Raw genomic sequence first — 26,640 nt, forward strand, 5'->3', positions numbered from 1 at the left:
ATGGGCACTGTGAACCAATGTAAGAAGTATCCTTTCACACAGAGCCGTATGACGACAGGCATCAGTCTGAAGATACAAATCAGAGAGTGGGTTTCCAATAAATGGTATGTCCCAACCTAATATCATTCTTCCTCCTTCCCCCAATATTACTTATTTGTTTTGTAAACTTCTAATTTCCCAATACATCACATCGTACGCAACATAAATATCAATCGTTTACACAGCTAACAGTTTCATAGATGAAATATGTTGCATTAAGTTGCAAATATGTTTGTCATAGTACCTGAAATATGCAGTATTCAGCTAAAGATGTTGATGAAATGAACATTATATTAGAGTTTACAATATCATGCACAGTCACCTAAAAGGACACCCAAAAAGAGTTGCCATTCTTGTTGTGGTGCTATGTCTTGTGAACCAGGAGCATTTCTTGAAGCATACCAGCGAACCAGTAGCTGCATTGCCACATCCTTCTGAAGAACATTCTTCAGCACTTTCAAGCAGTTCATAACTGAAAGGACAAAATACATAATATTAATTAACACTTGTACAATACCTGTTTCTTAAGACATAGGTGTCTATCTCAGTTCAGTTGCCACTTCAGACACTCAAATCATCAACATACTGTATGTGTGAAACCTGGTCCAATGTAAGAGAGGACCTGACAGCCCAAATTAGATCAGATTAAATGAATATATAAATAAATAAATAAAATAAAAACTTCAGTCTCTACTGGCACCATCAAAGGATGCACTTTGTTGGCAAGTGATATTTCTTTCCCCCTCCTTCTTCCAGGTCAAGTGACCTTGCATCACATTTATAACCATCAAAGTGGATTTTACTGTGAGCTCAAGTTGCCCATAAAATACATTCATGCATTTTTTTCATTGGTTTCAAGTAATTACCAAATCGAAGACGAGTGCATAGATTGAATACATGTAGACCACCAACAAGGTCTGGAAATGTCCAACATTGTAGGATATTTTGCTACACAAATGGGAAGACTTTTTGGAAAAATAGAATCTTCATAACTTGTGAAGAAGCTGCCTTTTACAGCCACTTTGAAGCATGAAATATCAGGACTGGATGTTTATGTCCTGCATGACTGGAAAGTTGTTTAAAAATGTCTCACCTTGCAAATATAATTCAAAGTAATTTATACAATATTATTTACTTTGTTAAATTCTTTCAGTACAACACGGTTGATCTTAAATAAGACCTGAATGGATGTAAAAACAAAAAAGCTTTGTTCATTACAACAGGATGATAAAAGAATTGTAATAAGCAAGTGAACGAAGTATATAAAGTCTAACAATTAGTCCTCTTGTTTTTTCATGTTTTTTTCAAGAACTCCAAAACTTTCCCAAGTTATTTTTTCTTGCTCATTTTATCTCTACAAAAGTTGACAAAACATGTCTCCGTCACTTATCAGTCTCTCTCCACCAAAATCATTTTTGAAACATATTACAATTTGATCAACGCATGTAGGATGTTCATGAGCAAATTTTTCCAACAATTTAAAAAATTTTACTGAATGATTGTTCCAAACTACTCAAGGGTTACAATCAACTGGCTGAAGACTCAAAGTATGATGCCCTGCAAAATAGTTGAAGTATTATGAATCGGACATATTATTTATTACCTTGATCACTTTTACTCTAAATTTCCTCAAATTTTAATATGTAGTCATTCACTCTAGAAAACAAAAGCTGAAAATTCAAATAATACATAAATCTAATTTTCTCCAGTTCCCCAGATCCCATAGGATGTCTACCTGTGCTCTATACTCCGCAAGGGTTTCTTACTAGTTCCTCTCAATCTCTAGTCTGGAGGACATTCATTTTTGATTGAATGTTTCAGTCAGTAATTGCTGTGGTCACAGATTGCCTAGCTTTTGCCCCAGAATTTGAAGAGTAATCAGGGTACACGTTAGAGCACACATGTCACAAAATGGTTACAAAGAAATTTTTACAATTCTAGAGAAGCTAAGAGAAACAGTCGAAAGCTTCAACATACGAAACAATGCAGAAACTCTGTTAGCCGCGATGCTATCATTTTCATTTCTCTGTACAAATGAAACAATGGAAAATCCAGAACAGAATATGACAATATTATGAAAATAATAATTGCTAATCACAAAGAGTGGAGATTCTAAGTCGCAGAGAGGCACAACAAAAAGATTGTCCGAAAGTAATTGCGGTTGTGTGTGCGCGGGGGTGGGGGGGGGGGGGGGTGGGGGGGGGGGGGTTCGCGTGCGTGCGTGCGCTGCCTGTTGTTTCTGATGGAGGCCTTGTTGGCCAAAAGCTTACTTTCTGACAGTCCTTTTGTTGTGTCTATCTGTGACTCAGCATCTTCGCTAATGGTGAGTAGCGACTATTCTTCTCATAATATTGTCATTTCTATGTTTCCTGGATCTCTGGCAACTGGTGCCACATGATGTGAATGGTGCCTAAAATTATTTGCAAATGGCAGAATTCACTGAGGTCAATGGGCTCAGATAGCAAGCATTTTACAAATTGTGTTGGAAGAGAAGTGATCGTAATTCATAGACAAGGCTATAAGATAGGCTAAACGCTTGTGTGAAGAATCTTCCATTTCTATTGAATTTCCAAAACAAATTGGGAGGCAGTACATTTCTAATGATGGAAGTAGAGATGTGAGCTTGTCACATGAAGATGATTTAAAATGAAAAATGCTTTCTTCGTTAAATAGAGAAACTGCTGAAATTCGAGAAAAGTTCCAGCAGCTCAAAAATGTGGCTGAAAAATATGCCTCCCTTAAGGCCTGCATTAGAAGAGTTTAAGCCTAGTGCATGAGCAATTACAAGCATTCATAACTGTAACAGGCTGTACGAAAGAACTTATTGATGCCAGCTCACTGGATTTCTTAAAGTTTATTTTGAGTCCAATTCCTCACAGCTGCTATGAGTAATGCTAGTTGTGAGAGAATCTTCTCTACATTGAAACTGATTACAAATTATTTTAGATATACAATGTCCACATCGAGATTAACAAATCTAGTTATTTTGGTGTGTTGCAAAAAACATGCAGAATAAAATTTTAATTTAAGAAAGACATTTTATTTGGAACTCCTCTGAAATAGAGCCAGTATCACAGATTTCCCCCATCCCCCCACAATTCTTTGTACGCATTTTACAGTCAATATAAGGTAAGTTAGTGCTTCTGTGAACTACGAGACTTCTTGCTGATGCTGAATATGTTTGGGGTGATTACTATGTTTCAAGTTCACTTGTGAACATATTCTAGGGTTTACAAAGTGAGGTCCTACATCCTCGTGTAACATGTGTTTTCTATAAGGGACAACACAAAGACACTTACAGATTTGCCAAGAAATTAAAACACACAATTACAATGTTGCATTCTGCCAAAGAAAGCTGGTGCTGACAGGTGTGAATATTACAGAACTATCAGTCTAATAAGCTATGGTTGCAAAATACTAACACAAACTCTTATGGAAAACTAGTAGAAACTGACCATGGGGAAGATCAATTTGAGGAGCAGACAAGGCAATACTGACCCTACGACTTATCTTACATGATAGATTAATGAAAAGCAAACCTACATTTATAGAATCTGTAGACTCAGAGAAAGCTTTTGACAGTGTTGACTTGAATATTCTCTTTGAAATTCTGAAGATAGCAGGGGTAAGATACGGGAAGCGAAAGGCTATTTACAACTTGTACGGAAACCAGACAGCAATTATAAGAGTCAAGGAGCATGAAAGAGAAGCTGTGGTTGAGATGGGAGTAAGACTGGGTCGTAGCCTGTTCCCAATGTTATTCAATCTGTACATTGCGCAAGCAGTAAACAAAGCCAAAGAAAAATTTGGAGTAGGAATTAAAGTTCAGGGAGAAGAAATAAAAACTTGGGGATTTGCCGAGGACATTTTAATGCTGTGAGAGACAGCAAAAGACTTGGAAGAGCAGTTGAACAGATTGGACAGGGGCTTGAAAGGAGGATATAAGATGAAATAAATGGATAATGGATGTAGTCAAATTAAATCAGGTGATACTGAGGGAATTAGATTAGGAAATGAGACAGTACAAGTAGTAGACAAGTTTTACTATTTAAGCAGCAAAATAAGTGATGACGGTCGAAGTAGAAAGGATATAAAATATGGACTGGCAATGGTAAGAAAAGCGTTTCTGAATAAGAGAAATTTGTTGACAATGAATGTAGTGTTAGGAAGTCTTTTCTGAAGATATTGGTCTGGAGTGCAGCCACATATGGATGATAAACAGTTTAGACAAGAACAGAATAGAAGCTTTTCAGCTTTTCAAATAAGCTGCTACTGAAGAATGCTGAAGCTTAGATGGACAGATCATGAAAATAATGAAGAGGTACTGGGTAGATTTTGGGATACAAGAAATCTGTGGTACAAAATGGCTAAAAGAAGGAACTCTGAGACAACAAGGTATAACCAATTTAGTACTAGGGACAAGTGTGGGAGGTAAAAATTGTAGAGGGAGATCAAGAGATGAATACAGTAAGCAGATTAAGAAGGCTGCACGTTGCAGTAGCTATTCTGAGATGAAGAGGCCTGCACAGGATAGAGTAGCATGGAGAGCTGCATCAAACCAATCTTTGGACAACACATACAAGATTCATGATTATGATGTCAATAGTAAAACTTTATTTGATTTCATTGTTATCTGATGGACAAGATACCTAGGACATTAGAGACGAAAAAATCCACAACATAGTGAAATTGTGACATTCCTTTTCCTGTTTTCACGACATCTATCAGAACATCCACTGCCCTCATCCCTGTGCTCAAAGTGACATGAGACACACACTATTCCATTATGCAAAGTAATTACATCCCACTCCCTAAATGGAATGTTAATTACACCTTTACTGACATTCTATAAATACTTACACAATTCACTTTAAATTAGTGCACAAGGATATTCCATCACCACCACTAAGCCACTGATATTAGCCCCAGCTACAGGTAAGTCCATTAAGTTAATACGTAATCACTCACCCTCGAGAATCATAGCTGCAGAATAAAAAATCTGCCATCTGTCCCAATACTCCATAGGATGTCTTAGGATGTCTGCCTTTGCTCTAGATTCCACAAGGGTTTCTTATTAGGTCCTCTACATCTCTATTCTGGAGGACTTTTATTTTCATGTTTTGACCAAGTGCTCTGGTAACAGATTGACTGGCTTCCACCCCAGCATAAGCGTTCCAATTCTCCTTTGCTACTAGCACTCTGTGTCACTTCCTGACATGACTAATCATTAATATTATTTTCTATCTAATATCAACTGCAAATTCACCACACTTGTGTGTGGTGAAATACTCCTGAACCAAACAAAGCCTGGTTTAACTGAATTTGACCCATCATCTACTGGTAAGATGACTAACTGAAGCATGCCTGTCCATACACAGACTGAATGCATGTTGTGCAATGGGTGATGGAAATGCCTACTAAGATCCTGCTGATAAGGGATTATTATACAGCATAATTTATTGCTATGAAATCCCATGCCCTGTAGGTTCAGATGTAGCAAATATTTACTTCTCACTGCATGAATGTGTATATTTTCTTTGTTGAAATTATCAAACAAGCCACATAAATCATCTTCGAAAACAATCTGTTCAGCATAATGGAAAGCATGTAAGACACTCCAAAAATTATGCATGGAAAATAAATTCTAACGTCCCTATTTTATGATTATAAGTATTAATCAAATATTGCTATGCATTGTCAAATGTCTCACTTATTTTTTGCTTAATTGCAAGAAAGGGGAAAAGTGGGGGGGGGGGGGGGGGGGTGTACAAATTTAGGGCTCACACCACATGGGAGAAATCCACACTACATCAGTGAGTTTAAGGGGAAAAAATAGTCATTACAAAATTATAAAAGATCTGTGAAGTCATTCCAAAATGAAACAACAAAAGCTACAGCAATGAAAATTTCAGGAACTCCAGTAACAGAGATGATAAAGACACAAGTAACAAACACAGCAAGTGCATTTGGGATCCTAACAGAAAGTATTTCAACTGTGCTACCACTGGTAAAGTGACTGGAATCACAAGAGCAAGGGAGAGAGATGCTTCAGTTGCAACAAGTTTGGCCACGTCACATCTGAATGCACAACAGGAAGAATAATCAAAGGGTGTAAACACTGTCAACCAGATGTGGTTGTTGTCAGTCAGGAAGGACATAAGGCTTTCGGTCATAGCCTTCATCAATAAAACACATTCACACACACACACACACACACACATCACACACACACCCAAGACCGCCAATTCCAGCATCTCAGGTTGGAATACAAAATCACTTGGGATGCAAACAGCAATCAGAGAGACAGAAGCAGAGGAGGTGGAGAAGGAGAAGGGATAGGGTGTATGGGTGGGGAGAGAGATGAATGCTGTCTGAGGGAATGTGCAGGACTGCCAACAGGCACAGACTCAGGAGGTTGTTGGGCAGGGAGCTGGGGGGGGGGGGGGGGGGGGGGAAGGAGAGGAGTGGGGAAAAACAGGCAGAATTGTTGGCAGAGGGCTGCAAACAAACAGGGTGGGAGATGAGAATGAGGAGGAGATGATTGGACAGAGGGGTGGAAACTGCTGTGTGGAGTGTGTGGAGACAGTATGTTACAAAAGGTTGAGACCGGGATAATTAGGGGAGAGGTGAATGTGTTATAAGGATAACTTCCATCCGCACACTTCAGAAAAGTTGGTGGTGGAGGGAAGGATCCAGATGGCTCAGGTAGTGAAGCAGCCATTGAAATCAATGGTGTTACGTTCAGATGCATGTTGTGCCACAGAGTGATCCACTTTGCTCTGGACCACAGTTTGGCAGTGGCCATTCATCCTGGTGGACAGCTAGTTGGTAGTCATACCAATATAAAAAGCTGTGCAATAATTGCATTCCTTTATGAAGTTTCCATTGTCTGATGTTCTACCAACACGGCTGAAAGCTCCAACCATAATTTGTAATAATAATATATCTGACAATGTACAATTTCCAAATTCGTCACTTCGGATTAATGATGCAGGTACTGACTATTCAAAAAGTAGAGCTTCCTTGCCTTCCACGTTCACTGGTACAGTCGCTTATGGAACACCAAGAAAATTCACTGCACCCAAATGAAAAAAATAAGTGTTTCCCAGCTATTTTTCTTCTTTGTGGTTATTTAGTCTTATCAACAAATTTCATGTACTGAAAGATGTCATCTGATGTACACGCCATTTCAGTTTCTAATGCAATATCCAGGGACAGCTTCAAGTTCATTATGTCAAATACCCATGTTTGCAACAATGATGAACTTGATGGCACCTGCAGATTTTCTCAGGTTCACTCCCTTATAAGCATGATAAATTAAAAATCCAGAGTGCATACAACTCAAATGCGAGACAGTTTAGTTGACAAAAACGTGGTACCTTATTTTGGCAGTCTGGGACAAAGCAGTTTATTTAAGGCTAATCTGAATGATACGGATTTAAGTTCTGGTGTCGAGGGCTGAGTAATGGGTTTCTGACATGGCTTGAACCATACCAGGGTGCTGGTAAATAACCAAACAAATATGCTGCCAACAGTCTTCATTACAGAGTAGTCATCATTTATGTTGACCAGCTGCAAGATCTGCTATATGGATTGTATTCTGATAATGACAGTATTAAGAAAAGGATAGACTGCTACTCTGCATATATAAGAGACTCTTGAGTCGCAGACAGGCACAACAAAAAGACTGCTACACATTTAAGCTACGACCAAAATGCCTTCTTCTGAAATAGAAAACACACACACACTCATACAAGCACAACTCACACACACATGACCACTGTCTCTAGCCACTGAGGCTGGACTGACTCTGTGTGTGTGTGTGTGTGTGTGTGTGTGTGTGTGTGTGTGTGTGTGTGTGTGTGCTACTTCAGGAGAAGGACTTTTGGCCAAAAGCTACAATGTATAGCAATCTTTCTGCTGTGCTTGTCTGTGACTCAGCATTTCCTCTATATGGTGAGTAGCAATCTATCCTTTTCATAATGCAGTCACTAACAAAGAGATAGAGAGGCTGGCCAGTACTTACCTCAGCTCAGTAAAGCTGATAGATACACAAAACAGAACAGAAAATTTATGTATCCTAGCTTTCGGAACTTTGTTCCTTCATCAGGGAGGAGAGAGAGGAAAAAAGGGGAAGAAGGGAAAGTGGATTCAGTTACTCACAACCCAGGTTATGAAGCAACAGGGGAAAGGTAAACAGGGAGGCTCCCTGTGTGTGTATGTAAATTTAATTCAATATGGTGGGGATCCCAAACAATATAACACCACTGAAGAGTGAGTCGCACTAGCGTTTATTATGGTCTCCTTCACAGACAACCATATTCCCCCTAAATTCTCCAAATAAATTGAAGTTGACAATTTTACTTTTCTATCGCAATCCTTACATGCTCATTTCATTTTATTTCGCTTTGCAACTTTACACCTATATATTTAATCAATGTGACCAAGTCAAGCAACACAAAACTAATATTGTATTAAAACATTACAGGATTGTTTTTCCTAGTCAATCGCATAACTTACATTTTTCTATGTTTAATAAAGCTGCCATTCCTCACACCACCTCTAAATTTTGTCCAAGTCATCTTGTATACTCCAACAGTCATTCAACGATGATCAGATTGCTCCTCACCCTGTCTGCCAAAACATTTATGTACATAGAGAATAACAATGTCCTGTCACACTTCCCTCGGGCACTCCTGATGAAACCCTCATCTCTGATGAACATTCACCATAGAGGACGATGTACTGGGTCCTATTACTTAACAAGTCTTCAGGCTACTCACATATCTGGGAACTTATTCCGTATACTTGTGCCTCCATTAACAGTCTGCAGTGGGGCACTGTTCAAATACTTTTTCAGAAATCTACGAATATGGAATCTGCCTGCTGCCCTTCATCCATAGTTCACAGGATATCATGTGAGACATGGTTTTGCACAAGCAATGCTTTCTAACTCTGTGCTTATTTGTGGACAGAAGCCTTTCAATCTCATGGAAGTGTATTATAGTCAAACTGAGAATATGTTCAAGAATTCTGCAGCAAATCAGTGTTAAGGATATTGGTCTGTAATGTTGTGGGTCCATTCTTTTATCCTTCTCATACACAGGCGTCACCTGTGCTTTTTCCCAGTCGTTTGTGACTTTGGGCTGGGCGAGAGATTTGCAGTAAACGCAAGCTAAAGGACCAATGCCACAGAATACACTTCGCAAAACCAAACTGGGATTCCATCCAGACTTGGCGACCTATTTGTTTTGAAATCTTTCAGTCACTTCTCTACATCAAGAATGCTTCCTCCGTATGGGAGACTGTGCGATGGTCAGATGAAGGTTTGTTTGTACAATTCTACTGTACGAACAATTTCTTACATGCAAAATTTAAAACCTCATCTTTCCTTTTGTTAATTTATATTGACACACCAGACTGGTCAACGAGTGACTGGACAAAAGCCTCCAACTCGCTTAGCAATTTTATTTACGACCAGAATTTCCTGAGGTTCTCGGCAAGATCTTTTGCTAAGGTATGACAGTGGTAGTTGTTGTACGCCTCGTGCATCAATCTTTTTAGACATGTGCCTCTCTACTAAATTTTGCCTGTCAACACTTGCACATTCTCTTTTCAACCGAGAGTAGAACAGCCTTTGTTTCATCAGCATTTTTCAAATTTTGTTATTAAATGAAGAGTACAGTGATAGGAAGGAGTACCACGAACAACATACTAAAAATCTTGAACAGAGGGGTTCGAGCGACGGGCTGGGCAGACATTGAAAAGTTGATTTATGTTTGTCTCGAATAGCTCTAAAACTGCAGATTCTAGTAAAAGTTGTTTCCCATTACAAAATTGATCTACATTACATTTCCATCAATAAATATCCTATTCACTTTTTTCTCTAGGACTAGTAAGTTTACACATTGCAGGGGATACAAAACTTGCAGCTTATTAAAAACAGTGTTTTAATGGCATAAAATTAACTGTTACTGTTAAATGAAGTGGGTCAAGAACCAATAGGGAATGTGTGTGTCACAGCTAAGTGTAATGCAGTTGTATTAAGGGATATGTATTCCATACAGTATTAATGCACTTTGTGCAAAATAAACATTCCCCGGGGCAAACTGTGCACTCCCGTCACCAATGATACATAAGGCAAGTTGTGAAACAGTCAGTATAACTTTGTGAAACACTCTGTAGTTGCTTGTTACAATGTAGTGGCGTGGAGAGAGCAGGGACTTGCCTGCTCACTCTTCAGTTTGCAGACCTACAAAGGTGGGAAGTACAAGCCCACAATCCGATCACCTGCCTCGCCTCAAGCATCAATCCCCCTCCCCCCCCCCCCCTCCCCCCAGTCCACCCTGCTACATCCCCAGAACACAATTTATCCTAATGGATGGCTCTGCTGCACATAGATGTGGTACACATATTAAATATTTTGTTCTTAACTGACTTGATTTAGCAAAGAATATTAATTTTTTGCCATTAAAACATTACTTTTAATAATCTGTGATTTGTTCATCCTTGCAATGTGGGAACTACACTCACCGTGGGAACTACACTATGTGATCAAAAGTATCCGGACAACCCCAGAAACATATGTTTTTCATATTAGGTGCATTGTGCTGCCACCTACTGCCAGGTACTCCACATCAGCGACCTCAGTAGTCATTGGACATCACGAGAGAGCAGAACGGGGCACTCCGCAGAACTCACGGACTTCGAACGTGGTCAGGTGATTGGGTGTCACTTGTGTGATACATCTGTACACAAGATTTCCACACTCCTAAACATCCCTGGGTCCACTGTTTCCGATGTGATAGTGAAGTGGAAATGTGAAGGGAGATGTACAGCACAAAAGTGTACAGGCCAATCTCATCTGTTCACTGAGAGAGACCGCCGACAGTTGAAGAGGGTCATATTGTGTAATAGGCAGACATCTATCCAGACCATCATACAGGAACAAAGGAATTCCTAACTGCATCAGGATCCACTGCAAGTACTATAACAGTTAGGTGTGAGGTGAGAAAACTAACATTTCATGGTTGAGCGGCTGTTCATACGCCACACAGCGTGCCGGTAAATGCCAAACGACGCCTCGCTTGGTGTGAGGAGCGTAAACATTGGACGACTGAACAGTGGAAAAACATTGTGTGGAGTGACAAATTGTGGTACACGACGTGGCGATCCAATGGCAGTGTGTGGGTATGGCGAATGCTAAGTGAACGTCACCTGCCAGCGTATGTCGTACCAACAGTAAAATTCAGAGGCAGTGGTGTTATGGTGTAGTCGTATTTTTCATGGAGAGGGCTTGGACACCTTGTTGTTTCGCGTGGCACATGATGTTTTAAGCACCTTCTTGCTTCCCACTGTTGAAGAGCAATTTGGGGATGGCAATTGCATCTTTCAACATGATCAAGCACCTGTTCATAATGCGCGGCCCGTGGTGGAATGGTTACACGACAATAACATCCTGGTAATGGTCTGGCTTGCACAGAGTCCTGACCTGAATCCTACAGAACACTGTCAGGATGTTTTCGAATGCCAACTTCGTGCCAGGCCTCACCGACCAACATCGATACCTCTCCTCAGTGCAGCGCTCCGTGAAGAATGGGCTGCCATTTCTCAAGAAACCTTCTGACACCTGATTGAACGTATCCAACCAGAGTGGAAGCTATCTTAAAGGCCAAGGTGGGCCAACACCATATTGAATTCCAGCATTACCGATGGAGGGCACCACGAATTGGTAAGTAATTTTCAGCCAGGTGTCAAGATACTTTTGATCACATAGTGTATTAGACTATGAGAAAAAATGAATAGGCCCTTTTTTTATAAGCAATTTCATGTAGATTAAATTTGTACTGGCAAACATTTTTGCTAGAATCAACAGTTTTCGAGTTATTCACAAAAAACACAAAAGAATGATCTTTCAATGCGACACCCTCACTCACACCCCACCTGTCAGGATTTTTAGATTTTGTTCATGTCATCCATTCCTGCCACTGTACAAAAATTTGCAACTACACAAACTATTTTCCCTATTTGATCTTTTTTGGTCTTTACTGACTTGGGCTATTTGTAACGTCAGCCAACATGGTCTTCTTACGCTAGAGCAGCAAATGGCTGAAACTAAGGGCAAACTGTAGCCATTATTTTCCCCCAAGTGGATGTTGTTTTATGCTGCATGTATGGTTAAATGATGGTGGCACCTTCTTGGGTAAAATATTCTGGAGGCAGAATAGTCCCTCACTCCGATCTTTGGGCGGTGACTACTCAAGAGGATATTTTCATCAAGAAAAACAAAACTGGCATTCTACATGTTGGAGCATGGAAGGTAGGACCTGTTAATTGGGTATGGTGGTTAGAGAATTTAGAATGCGAAATGAACAGGTTGAAGGTAGATATAATGGGAATTAGTCAACTGCGAAGGCAGGAAGAATAGGACTTCTGCTTGGGTGAGACCACTGTTATTAACACAAAAGCAAATAGGGCAAACACAGTAGAAGATCTAATAATGAATTAAAAAAAATAGGAATGTGGGTGAGCTACTAGGAACAGCATAGTGAATGCATTACTGTAGGCAAGACAGACACAAAGCCAAAACCCACCACAGTGGTACAAGTTTATTCAGCAACTAGTTCTGCATATGAAGAGATTGAAAGAATGCATGATGAGGTAAAATAAATAATTCAGATAGCTAAAGGAGAGCAAAATTCTACTGTTGTGGGAGACTTCAATTTGATAGTAGCAAAACAAAGAGAAGGAAAAACAGTCGTAGAGTAAGGACTGGGGGAAAGGAATGAAACAGGAAGGCACCTGGTAGAACTTTACACAGAGCATAATTCAATCATTATTAACACTTGGTTTAAGAATCATGTAACAAGGTTCTATACATGGAAGAAACCAGCAGACACTGGAAGGTTTCAGACTGATTATACAGTATAATGGTATGGAAGAGACTTCAAAATGACATTTTAAACTGTAAGACATTTCCAGGGACAGATGTGGACTCCGATCATAAATTATTGGTTATGAGCTTAGATTAAAACTTAAGAAATTTCAAAAAGGTAGGCAATTACAGAGATGGGTACTGGATAATTTGGCAGAATCAGAGATTATTAAGAGTTCCAAAGGAAGCATTAGGTAACATTTTATAGAAACAGGAGAATGGAATACAGTAGAACAGTGGGGCATTTTTCTCTGAAGTTGTTAATGTGTAAACTTCCTGGCAGATTAAAACTGTGTGCTGGACCGAGACTCGAACTCGGGATCTTTGCCTTCGCAGGCAAGTGCTCTGCCAGCTGAGCTACCCAAGCACAACTCACGACCCATCCTCACAGCTTCAATTCTCCCAGTAGCTCGTCTCCTACCTTACAAACTTCACAGAAGCTCTTCTGCGAACCTTGCAGAACTACTATCACTACTGGAAGAAAGGATATTGTGGAGACATGGCTTAGCCACAGCCTGGGGGATGTTTCCAGAATGACAGGTTATCAGTGTCCTTACAAATATTAAAAGAAACAAATGTTTTAAAGGTTTAAAAATGTCAAAGTGCCAAGTGGAGTAAACCTACAAAGTGGTGACATTCACTCACTCCTTCACCCCTACGTCACTTGCGTCGACTCACGCAATCACTCCTCACACACAGTAAAACAGAGGAGGAATTACGAAAGGTGCTATATCTAGGATGAAAACATAAAAGAAATGACAGAGAAGCTACAGCAATGGCAAGAGAAATTTGACTGGCTGACTACCTACAATCAGAATGGATGAGCTAGTCACTTCTCAACATGTTAAGAACAGTTCCCTAAAATTTTTTGAAAGAAGTTGGACAGATCACAAAAACTTGAAACTCTAACCGCATTCATTTCAACGTCATTTAAAATAGAGGGTAGACCTACCAGCAAACTGGCCGCTTCCTTCTGATCTGAACAAGAAACACAGCCTATAAGCATGGCACACAGTGACCTGTATGCCACAAGCACTACCCATTGCAGAGTCATGTCACCGGAGCAAGAAGCCAAGCGTCAGAGAACTATGGCCGATGCAAAGACATTTTTTGACCCACATGAACTGCAATGGCTATTGCTTGTAGGTCTGTAACCGAGGAACGAACAGAGGAGTGGTGTGTGTTACTGACAAACACAGCAACTCCTCTGTTGACCCGACCCCCATTAAGATCATCCTAGCAATGAAGTGTATAGCCCTTGCGTACTGGAGCATTATATGCTTTAAAATCTGTTTCCTGCAAACACAAGCACAGGTGGGCATACCTGCACTAGGAGTTTCAGTTCCTTCACATGTCTTGAACCCATCAATGTTCCATTGCGGTATGGGAGCCATTTACCGTGGGGTTGCAATCTCATCCTGTATTTCTGCAAGGTAGGGGAGGCTGTAGAGGGTGGAGTCATGGTCTTTTGAGTGAGACGAGTGTCCTGTGCAGCATCAAGGTTCATCAGTTACTGGTTCCAAAGACAAACTGTGAGAGATGTCAGGACAGTGGACACTTTGGAGCCACAACCATGGATGTGGTAGTGCCACTGCTGGACAGTGGACCACACTGAACTCTTGCAAGGGCAGGGACCTCCACAACAGTGGCAACCACCAACTTTTCTAATGTTCAAGGAGGAGGTACGGAGTGTGAAATAACTGCAACAGTACACACGAATTGTGTCAAAACGCAAGTACTAATGCTGACACTAGCAACCTCCATTTGTGTAGCAGCAATGATATTATGCACTGGCTGTTGGAGAACAGAAGCCAAACAGGCAGCGAACGTGGGTAGCTGCATGGCCTTTTAGATTTATTTGGCTTCACCATGTGGGATTCACTTACTCATTTTTATCTCCTACAGCTTCCTTTCTCCAAGGAAGACACTGCAGTCCCTAACCCGGACAGGATGATCCCTAGAGGACTTAAACACTTCAGAGGAGATGAACAACCAACTCTTTCATGTGTGGCCTTACCGGTTTTGCCAGAAGTGGCTTTTCCCTTACAACCTAGAGTAGTGTGCCAAAAGCACTGGCATTTAAAACAATGCAATGGGTTGAGAAAATAAGGTTGCATGCTTAGGCAAAGAAAACCTGCCTTAACATGTTCTGGAAGTTTCTCTGTTAAAAGTAAGGTTAAACGTGTCTGATTTGATCAGGTCACCATCCACACTATTCATGATGTTTTGCACATCAACAATGCCTTCTTTGGCCCACTCAGCTTTTAGTTCCTCTTTGGGAATATTGGCCTCATCTCTGCATGACTCAACGCCTTTGCTGTAGTCCAAGGTATTGCACAGTTCAGTTTCGATTGCATACTCCCAGAAGCATTGAGCTGTCTGGAGGTTCTTTACTTCTTGAGAAACAGATGTTTCTATCAACAGGGTCCCATTTTTCAAGCAGTTGACAGATTTTAAAGTGCTACAGATCCCCTCTAAGCCACTCTTGATACAGAAAGATGGAACTTTCTAAAAACTGCCCTCTTTCCATTTGGCTATTAAAAACACATTCTGGTCAGCAACATGCGCTATGTTCCTGTAAATGGCAGCACTCTCAATAATTTCTGAATCAGGAGGACTGGTTACAGGAGCCCTTTTGGGTTAGATTGCGCATTGGATCCTACCAGCAGCCCCACCTAGACAGAGCCCCACATGCCTTTGTAAACTTTATAGAACTGAGGTGCAGTAGATTTCCCACAGGTTGCTCGCTAATGACTATTCCACTGAGTCAGCGCACAGCACACTTTGATACTGAGATTTCTTTAATAGGTGTTTTTATCATCCTTGTGATCCGAGCGGTCAAACTACGATCCCTGTTCCCCGTAACACAGAACATTCCACTGCCACGTCGAACAGTGGTTGCTGAAGCATACCCAGAGTTTACGTGACAGAGTAACAGTCCCCAGCTCAGGAACCCCAGGGGCACCATCCCAGCAGACAAATGCTGGACCCATGAGAGCCACACTGTTCTATGGTACCTTGCTTTCCTCAGCCAGGAAATGGCTCCATGGAATTACTGCCCCACCAGCAGATACCAGAATGTGTAGCAAATCCGCCATCACTGCCCGATCTGAAGACGCACGGCGTCCTTAAAAGCTGCCATACATGCACAAATAATAACATACTTTCCAACAGTACATGATCCAAAACTCACTACCAAATAAAATTTTCAAAGGTTGTGATTATCAGTTTATCAGGTAAACAGTAGGTAACACATTACAATATTCAAAACGACATGTTACATCACATGATGAATAGACAGCTTTGAGAGATGAAAAGGTGAAGGCCTAGTAGAAATCGTCAGATAACACAGGAGATACTGGGTTTAGCTGATGAAAGGAGAAAATAAAAAAGGAAATGACATAGACAAAACGAAAAACAGATTTCTAAACAATGAGAATGGCAGAAAGTGCAAAATGGTTATGCAGGAACAGCTAGAGGACAAGTGCAAGGCTGTAGAAGCAGGTACACAGTATGTACAAGTTCTGTTAAGACTTCTTGTGTGAAATTCCAAACTGCAATGCTACCTCGTAGCAAGTTGTGGCATTACAATCCTTGAAGCTTCAAAAACAGCTGTGTAGAAAATCAAAGTGCTAGCATTGCTGCAGCAGGCATCCTGGCCATGAATGTAACAGTATGTGTCTTGACACTCATCGGAAAATGGCTGTGGAGAAGTGAAGCAACATTGTGGCCAAGAATTCATTGAATTTGACATGAATACCAAGAGGCCGGTTCCCGGGTGCTCCTACATGACATCACCCAAGCCCACAAAGTGAGGACTGTGCACAAGTTTTTTGGCCAGAAAATTGATCAAAGTCCTGGATCACCCACTCTATTTGTCAGATTTCGCCCCAGGCAACTTTGGTTGTCCCTCAAATTGAAGCTGGCAATGAAAGGGCAGCATTATGATTCAATTAGGGACAGCCAAGAAAATTTTACTGCACTACTAAACACAGCTTCAAAAAAGGACTACAGTCACTATTTCAAAACAATTTCAGCTGTGTTCTGATTCAGGGGGAGGCTATTTTGGATAAAGACACTGATTTTATGAACATAATTCAATAATTGTATTTTTAGTAGCCACAGTCCTAACAGAACTGGGAAACACTGTGTATGACTAGGGAAGATGGAATGTGTCAATAAAAAGATTAAGAGAGACCTTTGGACAAAAGAAAAGCAACTGTATGAATATCAAGAGCTCATGTGGCAAGCCAGTACTAAGCAAAGAAGGGAAAGAATATAAAGAATAGCAGTACACGGGACATGAACTTAAAGACAATATTACAGGAAAGGAAGAGGAAATAAATGAGTACGAGTTGGGAGATATGATAGACCACTAAAATAGCTAAGTCGAAACAAGAACCACGGAGTAGATGATATTCCTTCAGAATTATTGAGATTGAGATAACCAGTCACGACAAAACTATACCACCTAATATGCAAGTCCCCAGATTTCAAGAACACAAATAATCTCAATTACAAAGAAGGCAGATGCTAATAGGTGTGAATATTACCGAGCCATCACTTTAAAAAGTCATGGCTGCAAAATACTGACACAGATTATTTACAGAAGAATGGAAAAACTGATAGAAGCCACCTTTCAGGAAGATGAGCTAGGGTGCTGGAAGGATGTAGGGACACAGGAGGCAATACTGACCTAAAGACTCACTTTAGAAAATTGACTGAAGAAGGCAAACCTATGTTTACAGCATTTGTAGACATAAAGACAGTTTTTGACATTTTGACTGGAGTATACTCTTCAAAATTTTAACGGCTGCAGAGGTAAAACACAGGGAGCAAAATGTAACAGAAACCAAATAACAGTTATACAATCAACAGGGAGCAAAAGGTACAGAAGCTAGATTACAGTTATACAGTACCTGAAAAGGAAGCAGCAGTTGAGAGGGGAGACAGACAGGACTGTAGCTTATCCCCGACATTATTTCATATGCACATTGAGAAAGCAATAAAGGAAACAAAAGCTAAATTTGAAAGAGAGATTAAGGTTCAAGGAGAATAAATAAAAACTTTGAGATTTTACTTTGTAATTCTTTCAGAGACAGAAAAAAAATTTTGAAGAGAAGTTGACTGGAGTGGATAGTGTCTTGGAAATAGGTTATAAGCATCAACCAAAGTAAAACAAGGGTAATGGAATGTAGTCAAATTAAATCAGGCAACGTTGCACAGATCAGATTAGGAAATGAGACTAAAATTAGTAGGCAAGTTTTGCTATTTGAACAGCAAAATGACTGTTGGTGGCCAAAGTACAGAAGATATAAAATGCAGGCCAACTACAGCAAAGACAGTGTTCCTAGAAAAGAGCAATTTGTTAATGTGTAATATAAATTTAAGCGTCAGGAAGGATTTTCCGAAGGTGTATGTCTGGAATGCAATTTGTATTAACTGAAACATGGGCAATATGCAGTTCAGACAAGAATGAATAGGAGCTTTTGAAATGTGGTGCTACAGAAGAATGCCAAAGATTAGATAAGGAGGTACTGGACAGAGCAGGGGAGAAAAGAAATTTATGGTGCAACTTGATTAAAAGAAGGTGTAGGTTGAAAGGACACACTTTGAGGCATCAAGGAATTGTCAGTATTGAATTGGAGGGAAGTCCAGCAGATAAAAATCACAGAAGAAGACCAATAGACGAAAACAGCAAGCAGGTTCAGGAGGAAGTCGGTTGCAGTAGTTATCCATAAATGAAGAGGCTTGTGCAAGATAAACTAGCAGAGAGATTTGCATCAAACAACAGGGTGTCTACGTGGACAAGAAAAAAAAATTCCCGGATTTTTCCCGGATTTCCCGGTTAAAAACACGATTTCTCCCGGATGAAATTACGTATAAAGCGGGTGAAAATACATCCGTGTTAAGCAACAGTATACTTTCCCTGGGAGCTGTAAAACCTATCAGTCCTTTGAATCGTAAAGGTCTTATACCGGCAGAGGACGTCCCGCCACTTTAGAAATCGAAATCCAGGAAAAACAATAACGTTTGGAAAGATGTTTGATGCAAGACAATATGCACAGAGTTTATTTTCGTATTGCGAAAGTATACGCACAAATTCCACAAACTACAGCACGGTAGCTTCGGAAACGCTAAAATAGAGATTGCGTTGAGCGATGCACTTCTGTCAGCCAGTCATAGCTCATGTCACGTGATCTCGCTAGCGAATGACGGCAGTTATCCAGAGCAAGAGGCCTACGAGAAAGACGGGCGGCGGCGCGTACGTTACGAAGGTAGGCCGAGCTCGCTCAACTCAGCAAAGTGCGTTTCTACAGCGGTTAACTCGTACGTAGATGTGTATGTACGAACGAGAATTGCATCGTCTATTGGCATCCACTGTCATTAGTCCTACAATGATAGGAAGTCCGTAGGCCTACTAACAGGCTCTAATTTGGCAATTAAAATCGTGCCAAAATGATTATCAGTCGAGGTGTTCTGGCATGAAAAGACTTGTGACATTACTCAGTAACACATTATGCACATTTTTTTGAAGGTCAATTACACTTTTTGCCATCGATCGCATAATTTTTTATCTATGTAAAAACAACATGAAATATGAAAACTAACTTGAAGCTCTGTCTTTTCTTAGCGTGTGTCACACGTTAAGTCATGTCAAATACAAATGTGCCGGTAAAATTTTAAATAGTGGCATAAATGACTTATCTTCTGAGCCCGACATTTTTCAAATGGCTGATCCTCAAAGTGTTACATTTTGAATGAGAGTTATAACGCCCTGTGATTTAAGAAATTCACTGCACATTCTCACACGTAACATAAATCATCTTGCGTGGAAATTTCCTTTGAAAGTAACGCATCTCAAGCCACTATTCGTAATATTTACTGGTGATCTGTTAGAAATGTAAACAATTGTGCCGTCACGCACATTGAGTGCACGTTAGTTGTTACGGACGTACTGCATAATCTTCGACCTAAAGCCTTTGACACTTTACGGTGTCGGCAAACTTGTCTGTCCATTGTGTAAATTACCCATTTTCTATGCAACTAAACTTTTATTTTGGTGTTATTCCCTGATTTATGTTTCATTGCTGCAGTATTATTCAGAAGTAGTGGACTAAAGTTCTTTGTCAGAGTATCAGATCTTACACGTCAAACCTACAAAACTTTAACTGAAATCTAAAACAATGAAAAATCCCGGAATTCTAAGAAATTCCCGGATTTGTCCCGGATGAAAAAATTCCCGGGTTTTTCCCGGATCTCCCGGATGTCCCGGGCCGTATACACTCTGAACAAATCTTTGGAGTGAAAACTACAACCACAACAACAGAGATGTTATGAATTTAGATATAATAAATGTAAATGATCTTCTACATCAAACCAAAATTTTAATAAACAAGGATGGACTTACTACTGGGAACACAGAAGGTGAAACTCGTCTCATGTGTATCCATATAGCATACAGACCAGAATAAGATATATGAAGCTCTGTTAATGATGAAACAAATGAAAATTTTGAAGATTTAGTGACTAATCACACTCCAATAAACATAAAGTCCACTGATGCCAGAATGAAGATTGTTGTGAGGGAAGAGCAACCAGCATACAGTACATCGAGAAGATTGTTACTATAAGGGAGCAAAATTGTTGATTACTTAGTCCAGGTGTGGCTTTATCAAGGAATAACAGAACCAAGTTCATCCGAATATGCTAGCCTGGTTGTAGTTGTAAAAAAACTGGGTAGCATCACATCTGTATAGACTATGGAAAATTAAATAACATTACAGTGAAAGATCACTACCTGTTGCCCCTTATAGCAGATCTTTTAGATAAACTACAAGATGCCAGTAGTGCCTGCACACTACACTAAAGAACAGAAATTCCTGGATGGAGAAATACATAAAATATGAGAAAGGCAGCCACTCATCCACAGCAGTTTCGATGAATGAAGCACATTAATCATAGCAGACAACGACATTCACACTACTGTTCAAAGCACTAGTTCTTTTTTCAGCAACAGCACACACATCATGGCCATAGAGAGTGTGTTTGGATGTCTGTGTGGCTGTGAGCAAATCTGTGTACCACTTCTGGAAAAAGAGCTAGTGTTTGAAAGCTAATGTCAATCCTGTTTTCTGTTATGTGTTACGGTGCTATACACATCAATCCACTGTAGACGAATGGTTGCCTTTTCCTCCTTTTATGTATAGACCTACAGAATGGTTGTTTTACTCAGATCTTGAGGAGGGCCAAAAGAGTACTTTGTTTGTGACACACTCAGGGCAGTTCAGGTTCACGAAAGTTCTATTTGCATTATCAAATTCAGGGTTGGCAGCACTGGCGCAGATCGCACACGCTTGAAAATTAAGCTCATCAAGGTAAATAATTAATTCTATAATAACTGTCAATTAAGTTCATATTACAGTGTAACGACATTAATTAGAGTCTGTTTTATATTATCTATTGGAGGTTTCACTCGTTTCAAAGTATTTCTTGAAAAAAATAAAAAATAAATAAAAAATAAAAACCATAAGGGCCAGTTTTGGCGTACTTTAGACATAGGTTTACATATAAATTTAAGAGATTTTTTAAAGTATTAAGTGAAGAATTTGGGTTGTTTTCATTAGACATATATTTAGTAGTACCATATCTACTCAGGGAATTAAAGGTTTTAAGTTCTATCTTTTATTTCCTTTCAAAACGCATAAAGTACATATTGTGAATACACAATCTTAGGCCTAATTTTTCTGGTATACAAGTTTTGATTTTTAACATTAGTTTAACTGCATTACATTACTATATTAATAGTATACACGTATATTAGTGTTCCACATAACTTTAGTGGCTTTGGGAAGTAAATGGGTCTCTTCCATGGTATTGCAGATTATATTCAAGGGATAGGAAAATAGCACAACAGGAAGGGAAGATTAGAGCCATTCAGGCTGAACTGGATACTGCTAGGGAGGAACTGAATGAGGTTAAGGGGGGAAGAGGGTGAAGACAGGTGGGAAGTGGTAGCAAGGAACAGGGGCCACAGAAAGAGAACAGTTTCAGACAGTTTCATCATTGGCACAAACATAAGATTTGCCTTTCTACCTCAGTCAGCTAAGGAAGAGGCTCAAGTAGATTTAAGTGTAGTCAGCACTCAACAGACTTTCACTAGGAAACCAAATGTTGCAAAAAAAGTAGAAAGTAGGAGGAAAGTTCTGTTGTTAGGTGGTAGCCATGGAAGAGGTGTAGGCCAGATTTTGCAGGAAAAATTAGGTGACAGGTACCAGGTCACAAGCATTTTCAAGCCCAGGGCATGTCTTAGGGAAGTGATAGAGGATGTAGGATCATTGTGCAAAGGTTTTACAAAGCAGGATCACATTGTGGTAGTGGGTGGAGTGGGAAACAGTATTGATAGGGATCAGGGCTACAATACTGAGTGTGACCTGGTAAAAATAGCATCTGCAACGAACCATACAAATGTTGGCTTTCATTAGGTATGACCAGCCCCACTTTCATGTGGTATGACCAGCCACAAACCTCTGTCAGGAGGGTCAATATGGAACTAGATCAGCTGCTTCGGGCGGCTACTTTGTCAAGCATAGGTTTAGTTTCTGTTGATGGTATTGGTAGAGGTGGACTTCACAAGACATGGCCTGCATCTCAATAGGAGAGGGAAGGGTAAACTCGCTGGGATGATAGCAAAATCTTTAGGGGGGGGGGGGGGGGGCAGAAACTCATGGGAGTACTGTTTTAGGCTAAGGTCAGTATCCAGTCATCCTACGTTGATTGAAATTAAGCTTAATGAAAAGTTCAGACAGGCAGGTACTAGATATGTGAAAATATCACAAGATTCTCATAACAGTATAGTGAAAATATAATGTTAATATATTACATCAGAATATCAGGGGGATTAAATAACAAAGTAGATGAGCTTCTTGTTTGTATAGAAGATTTAAAAACTGAGGGTGGACTAGATGTACTATGCCTGTCAGAACATCATATAGTCACAGGTATGGAAATGGTAAATATAGGTGGATATAAGCTTTCAGCACATGTAAGTAGAGACACTATGGAGAGAGGAGGAGTTGTCATATATGTTAAAATCAGTCATAGTGTGAAAAATTTGGAAACTAAAAAATTTTGCGTAGAGCAACAAAGAGAAGCACGCGCATGTGAGCTTAAACTAAATAAAGGCACTTTTATAATTGTAGCCGTGTATAGGTCCCAATTGGGAAATTTTCAATTATTTTTGAAGAACTTTGATTCTTTGTTTTGCTACATGTCAGACAAAGGAAAGCAAATTATTGTTTGTGGGGATTTCAACATAGATTTTCTGAAAGAGTCAGATAGAAAGCTTGAGCTTGAAGTATTACTTGGTTCTTTCAATTTGACATCAGTTATTGATTTTCCTACTCGGGTGGTAGAGGAAAAGCAGCACACTGATAGATAATGTTTTCATAGACAAAGATAAATTTAATCAAATAAAAACTTTTCCTGTTAAGAATGGTCTGTCTGATCCTGATGCACAGCTAGTTACAGTGTATGATATATATCCAATTAGACTGAGATGAAGTGTACAGGGAACATGATGCTAATTTAAAATTTAACCTATCTCATGATACCTTTGTGAGTATATCTGAAAACAGTTTCCCTAAGAAAACAGTGAAATATAATTGTAAGAAAACATGTAAAAAGCCATGGCTTACTAAAGGGATAAAAATAATTTGTAAAAAGAAAAGGGAAATGTATCTTACAGCTAGGAGGAGTAATGATCCCAAAACAATGAAACATTATAAAAACTACTGCACTGTATTAAGAAAAGTTATTAAAAAGTCCAGAAGTATGTGCATTATGTCTGAGATTAGCACATCTGATGATAAAATTTTAAAAAAATTGGAATAATGTGAAAAGGGTAAGAGGACAACCAAGAGCACTGTATTTCTATCAAACACAATGACAAGTTTGTTAACAAGAACTCAGAAGTAGAAAACATTTTTAATAATCATTTTTTAAGTGTTGTAAAGAAAATAGGTTGCAGCTATTCATTAGAAAATGCAAGGTAGTATATGGAAGAGGCAGTATCTACGCAATTTGATAAAATTGAAATTCAACCCATCTCTCCTACTGAAATTAGGAAAATAATAAATTCACTCAAAAGTAAAAGCTCACATGGAATTGATGACATTTCCAACAGAGTACTATAAGTTTTTTCCCAACAAATAAGTAGGATTCTCAGCCACATATGTAGTAGCTCACTGAAACAGGGAATTTTTCCAGATAGACTGAAATATGCTATTGTTAAACCACTGCATAAAAAAGGGGATAGTTCTGATGCTAACAATTACTGCCCAATCTCACTTCTTACAGCTTTATCCAAAATTCTTGAAAAAGTAATGTATTCAAGAGTAGCATCACATATTTGTAAAAATGAAGTACCAACAAAATGTCAATTTGTTTTTCAGAAAGGCCTTTCAACAGAAAATGCTATATATGCTTTCACTGATCAAATATTAAATGCAATGAATAACCAAACATCATCCATTCGGATATTTTGTGATCCCTCAAAGGCTTTTGATTGTGTAAATCATAAAATTCTTATAGATAAGCTTTAAGTATTGTGGTATGATTGGGACAGTGCACAAATGGTTTAATTCATACTTAACTGGAAGAATGCAGAAGGTTGAAATTAACAGTACAGATAGTCTACAAAAACCAGCAGAGTCCTCTAACTGGGGAGGTATCAAGAATGGTGTCCCACAAGGTTCAGTCCCGGGTCCCTTATTGTTCTTAATATATATTAATGACTTGGCACTCTACATTCATGAAGATGCAAAGTTAGTTCTTTTTGCTGATGATACAAGTATAGTAATCACACCCAAGAAGAAAGAATCAGCTGAGGAAATTGTAAATAATGTCTTTCAGAAAATTATTAAGTGGGTCTCTGAAAATGGACTCTCACTAAATTTTGAGAAAACACAGTTTATACAATTCTGTACAGTAAATGGCATAACACCATTGACAAATATAGACTATGAATGGAAGTCTGTTGCTAAGTTAGAATACTCAAAATTTCTGCGTGTGTGCATTGAGGTGTGTGCATTGAAGAGAAATTGAATTGGAAGAAACACATCAATGATCTGCTGAAACGGATAGGTACAGCTACTTATGCTATTAGGGTTACTGCAAATTTTGGTGATAAACAATTAGTAAATTAGCCTATTATGCCTATTTTCATTCACTGCTTTCATATGGCATCATATTTTGGGGTAATTCGTCATTAAGAGAGAAAGTATTCATTGCACAAAAGCGTGTAATCAGAATAATAGCTGAAGCCCATATAAGATCACCTTGCAGACATTTATTTAAGGAACTTGGGATATTTCCAGTACCTTCGCAATACATATATTCACTTATGAAATTTGTCAGTAATAACCCATCCCAATTCAAAAATAACAGCGAAGTACATAGCTACAACACTAGAAGAAAGGACGATATCCACTATTCTGGATTAAATCTCACTTTGGCACAGAAAGGGGTGAATTATGCTGCCACAAAAATCTTTGGTCATTTGCCAAATAGTATTAAAAGTCTGACAGATAGCCAACAAACATTTGAAAGCAAATTAAAAGAATTTCTGAATGACAACTCCTTCTACTCAATAGATGAATTCTTAGATATGAAGTGTTAATTGTAAAAGTTATGTTAAAGTGACACATTCCACATCATTACGAAATGTCGTATTCATGATCTACGGAACAAGTAAATAAAAAAAAAGAAAATGCAGAGTTCCAGCACTTTATAAACATTGCCTTTTGGGCACTGGCCTGAGAGAATATAATATTATTTACATGGACAATATTATAATACTAGCAAAGAGTGAGAATGAGGCACTTCTGTGGGTTAACTTAGCATTAAAAACTGCAGCAAAATACAGCTTGGAAATTAAATTTGTAAAGTGTCACCTCTTGAACAGAACTGTTGATTTTCTTGAACATGTGGGCAAATGTGATCTCCTACTGAGAAGACAGATGCTGTTCAAGACTTTGCCGAACTGACATCTATACCAACAATACAAAGTTTCCTAGGACTAACAGCATACTTTAAGAAGTTTTTTCTCAAATTACTCTACAACTGCCAAAGGTGTGTTTTTAGAAAACTCTCTCCAGATGATGACGAGTAACATACAGTCTCCTATATGACTACAAAATACAAACTCAAGAGGAAAGAAACAGTAGTTATGAGCTTGGAGTCTTAGCAATTGTGAATGCCTTAAAGAATTTGTGAATATATTTACTAAGAACACATTTTAAACTGTTATAGACTGTGCTGAATACCAAAAGACCATGGATAAGAATGACTTGTCATCAGCAAGAGCAAGCTGGGATTAAAAGAGTATTCCTACGCCAACAAACTCCAACCTGGTTCTACAATGAAACAAGTAGATGCTTCAAGTTAGTATTCAAATGTACTGTTTCTTTTTGCAGCTGGTTGCATGCACTATGCAATATGAAATGATCAAGGTTGTGCAAGGGAAAGGACATTATGCTGTTAAGCAAACTGAAGAGTAAATAAAACGAGATTATTATATACAAGATTTTACTGGTCAGGTGAAAGAAAGAGGGTCCCATGACCACAAGCAGTGAATTTGTGCAACCCTGGTCAAGTGATTATTGCTC

General features: G+C 39.1%; 1 protein-coding gene across 2 annotated transcripts in view; it reads right to left on the reverse strand.

Moving 5' to 3' along the window:
* The window catches only part of LOC126164949 (anaphase-promoting complex subunit 1), a 361,025-nt gene that overhangs the window by 230,385 nt on the left and 104,000 nt on the right, over window positions 1-26,640 (reverse strand). For both annotated transcript variants that reach the window (XM_049920281.1, XM_049920280.1), the window contains exon 13: window positions 362-511. In XM_049920281.1, coding sequence (XP_049776238.1) covers window positions 362-511 — 150 coding nt within the window. The remainder of the gene's footprint in view (window positions 1-361; window positions 512-26,640) is intronic.

This window comes from Schistocerca cancellata, chromosome 1 (assembly GCF_023864275.1).
Source record: "Schistocerca cancellata isolate TAMUIC-IGC-003103 chromosome 1, iqSchCanc2.1, whole genome shotgun sequence".
NCBI classification, from domain to species: Eukaryota; Metazoa; Arthropoda; class Insecta; order Orthoptera; family Acrididae; genus Schistocerca; species Schistocerca cancellata.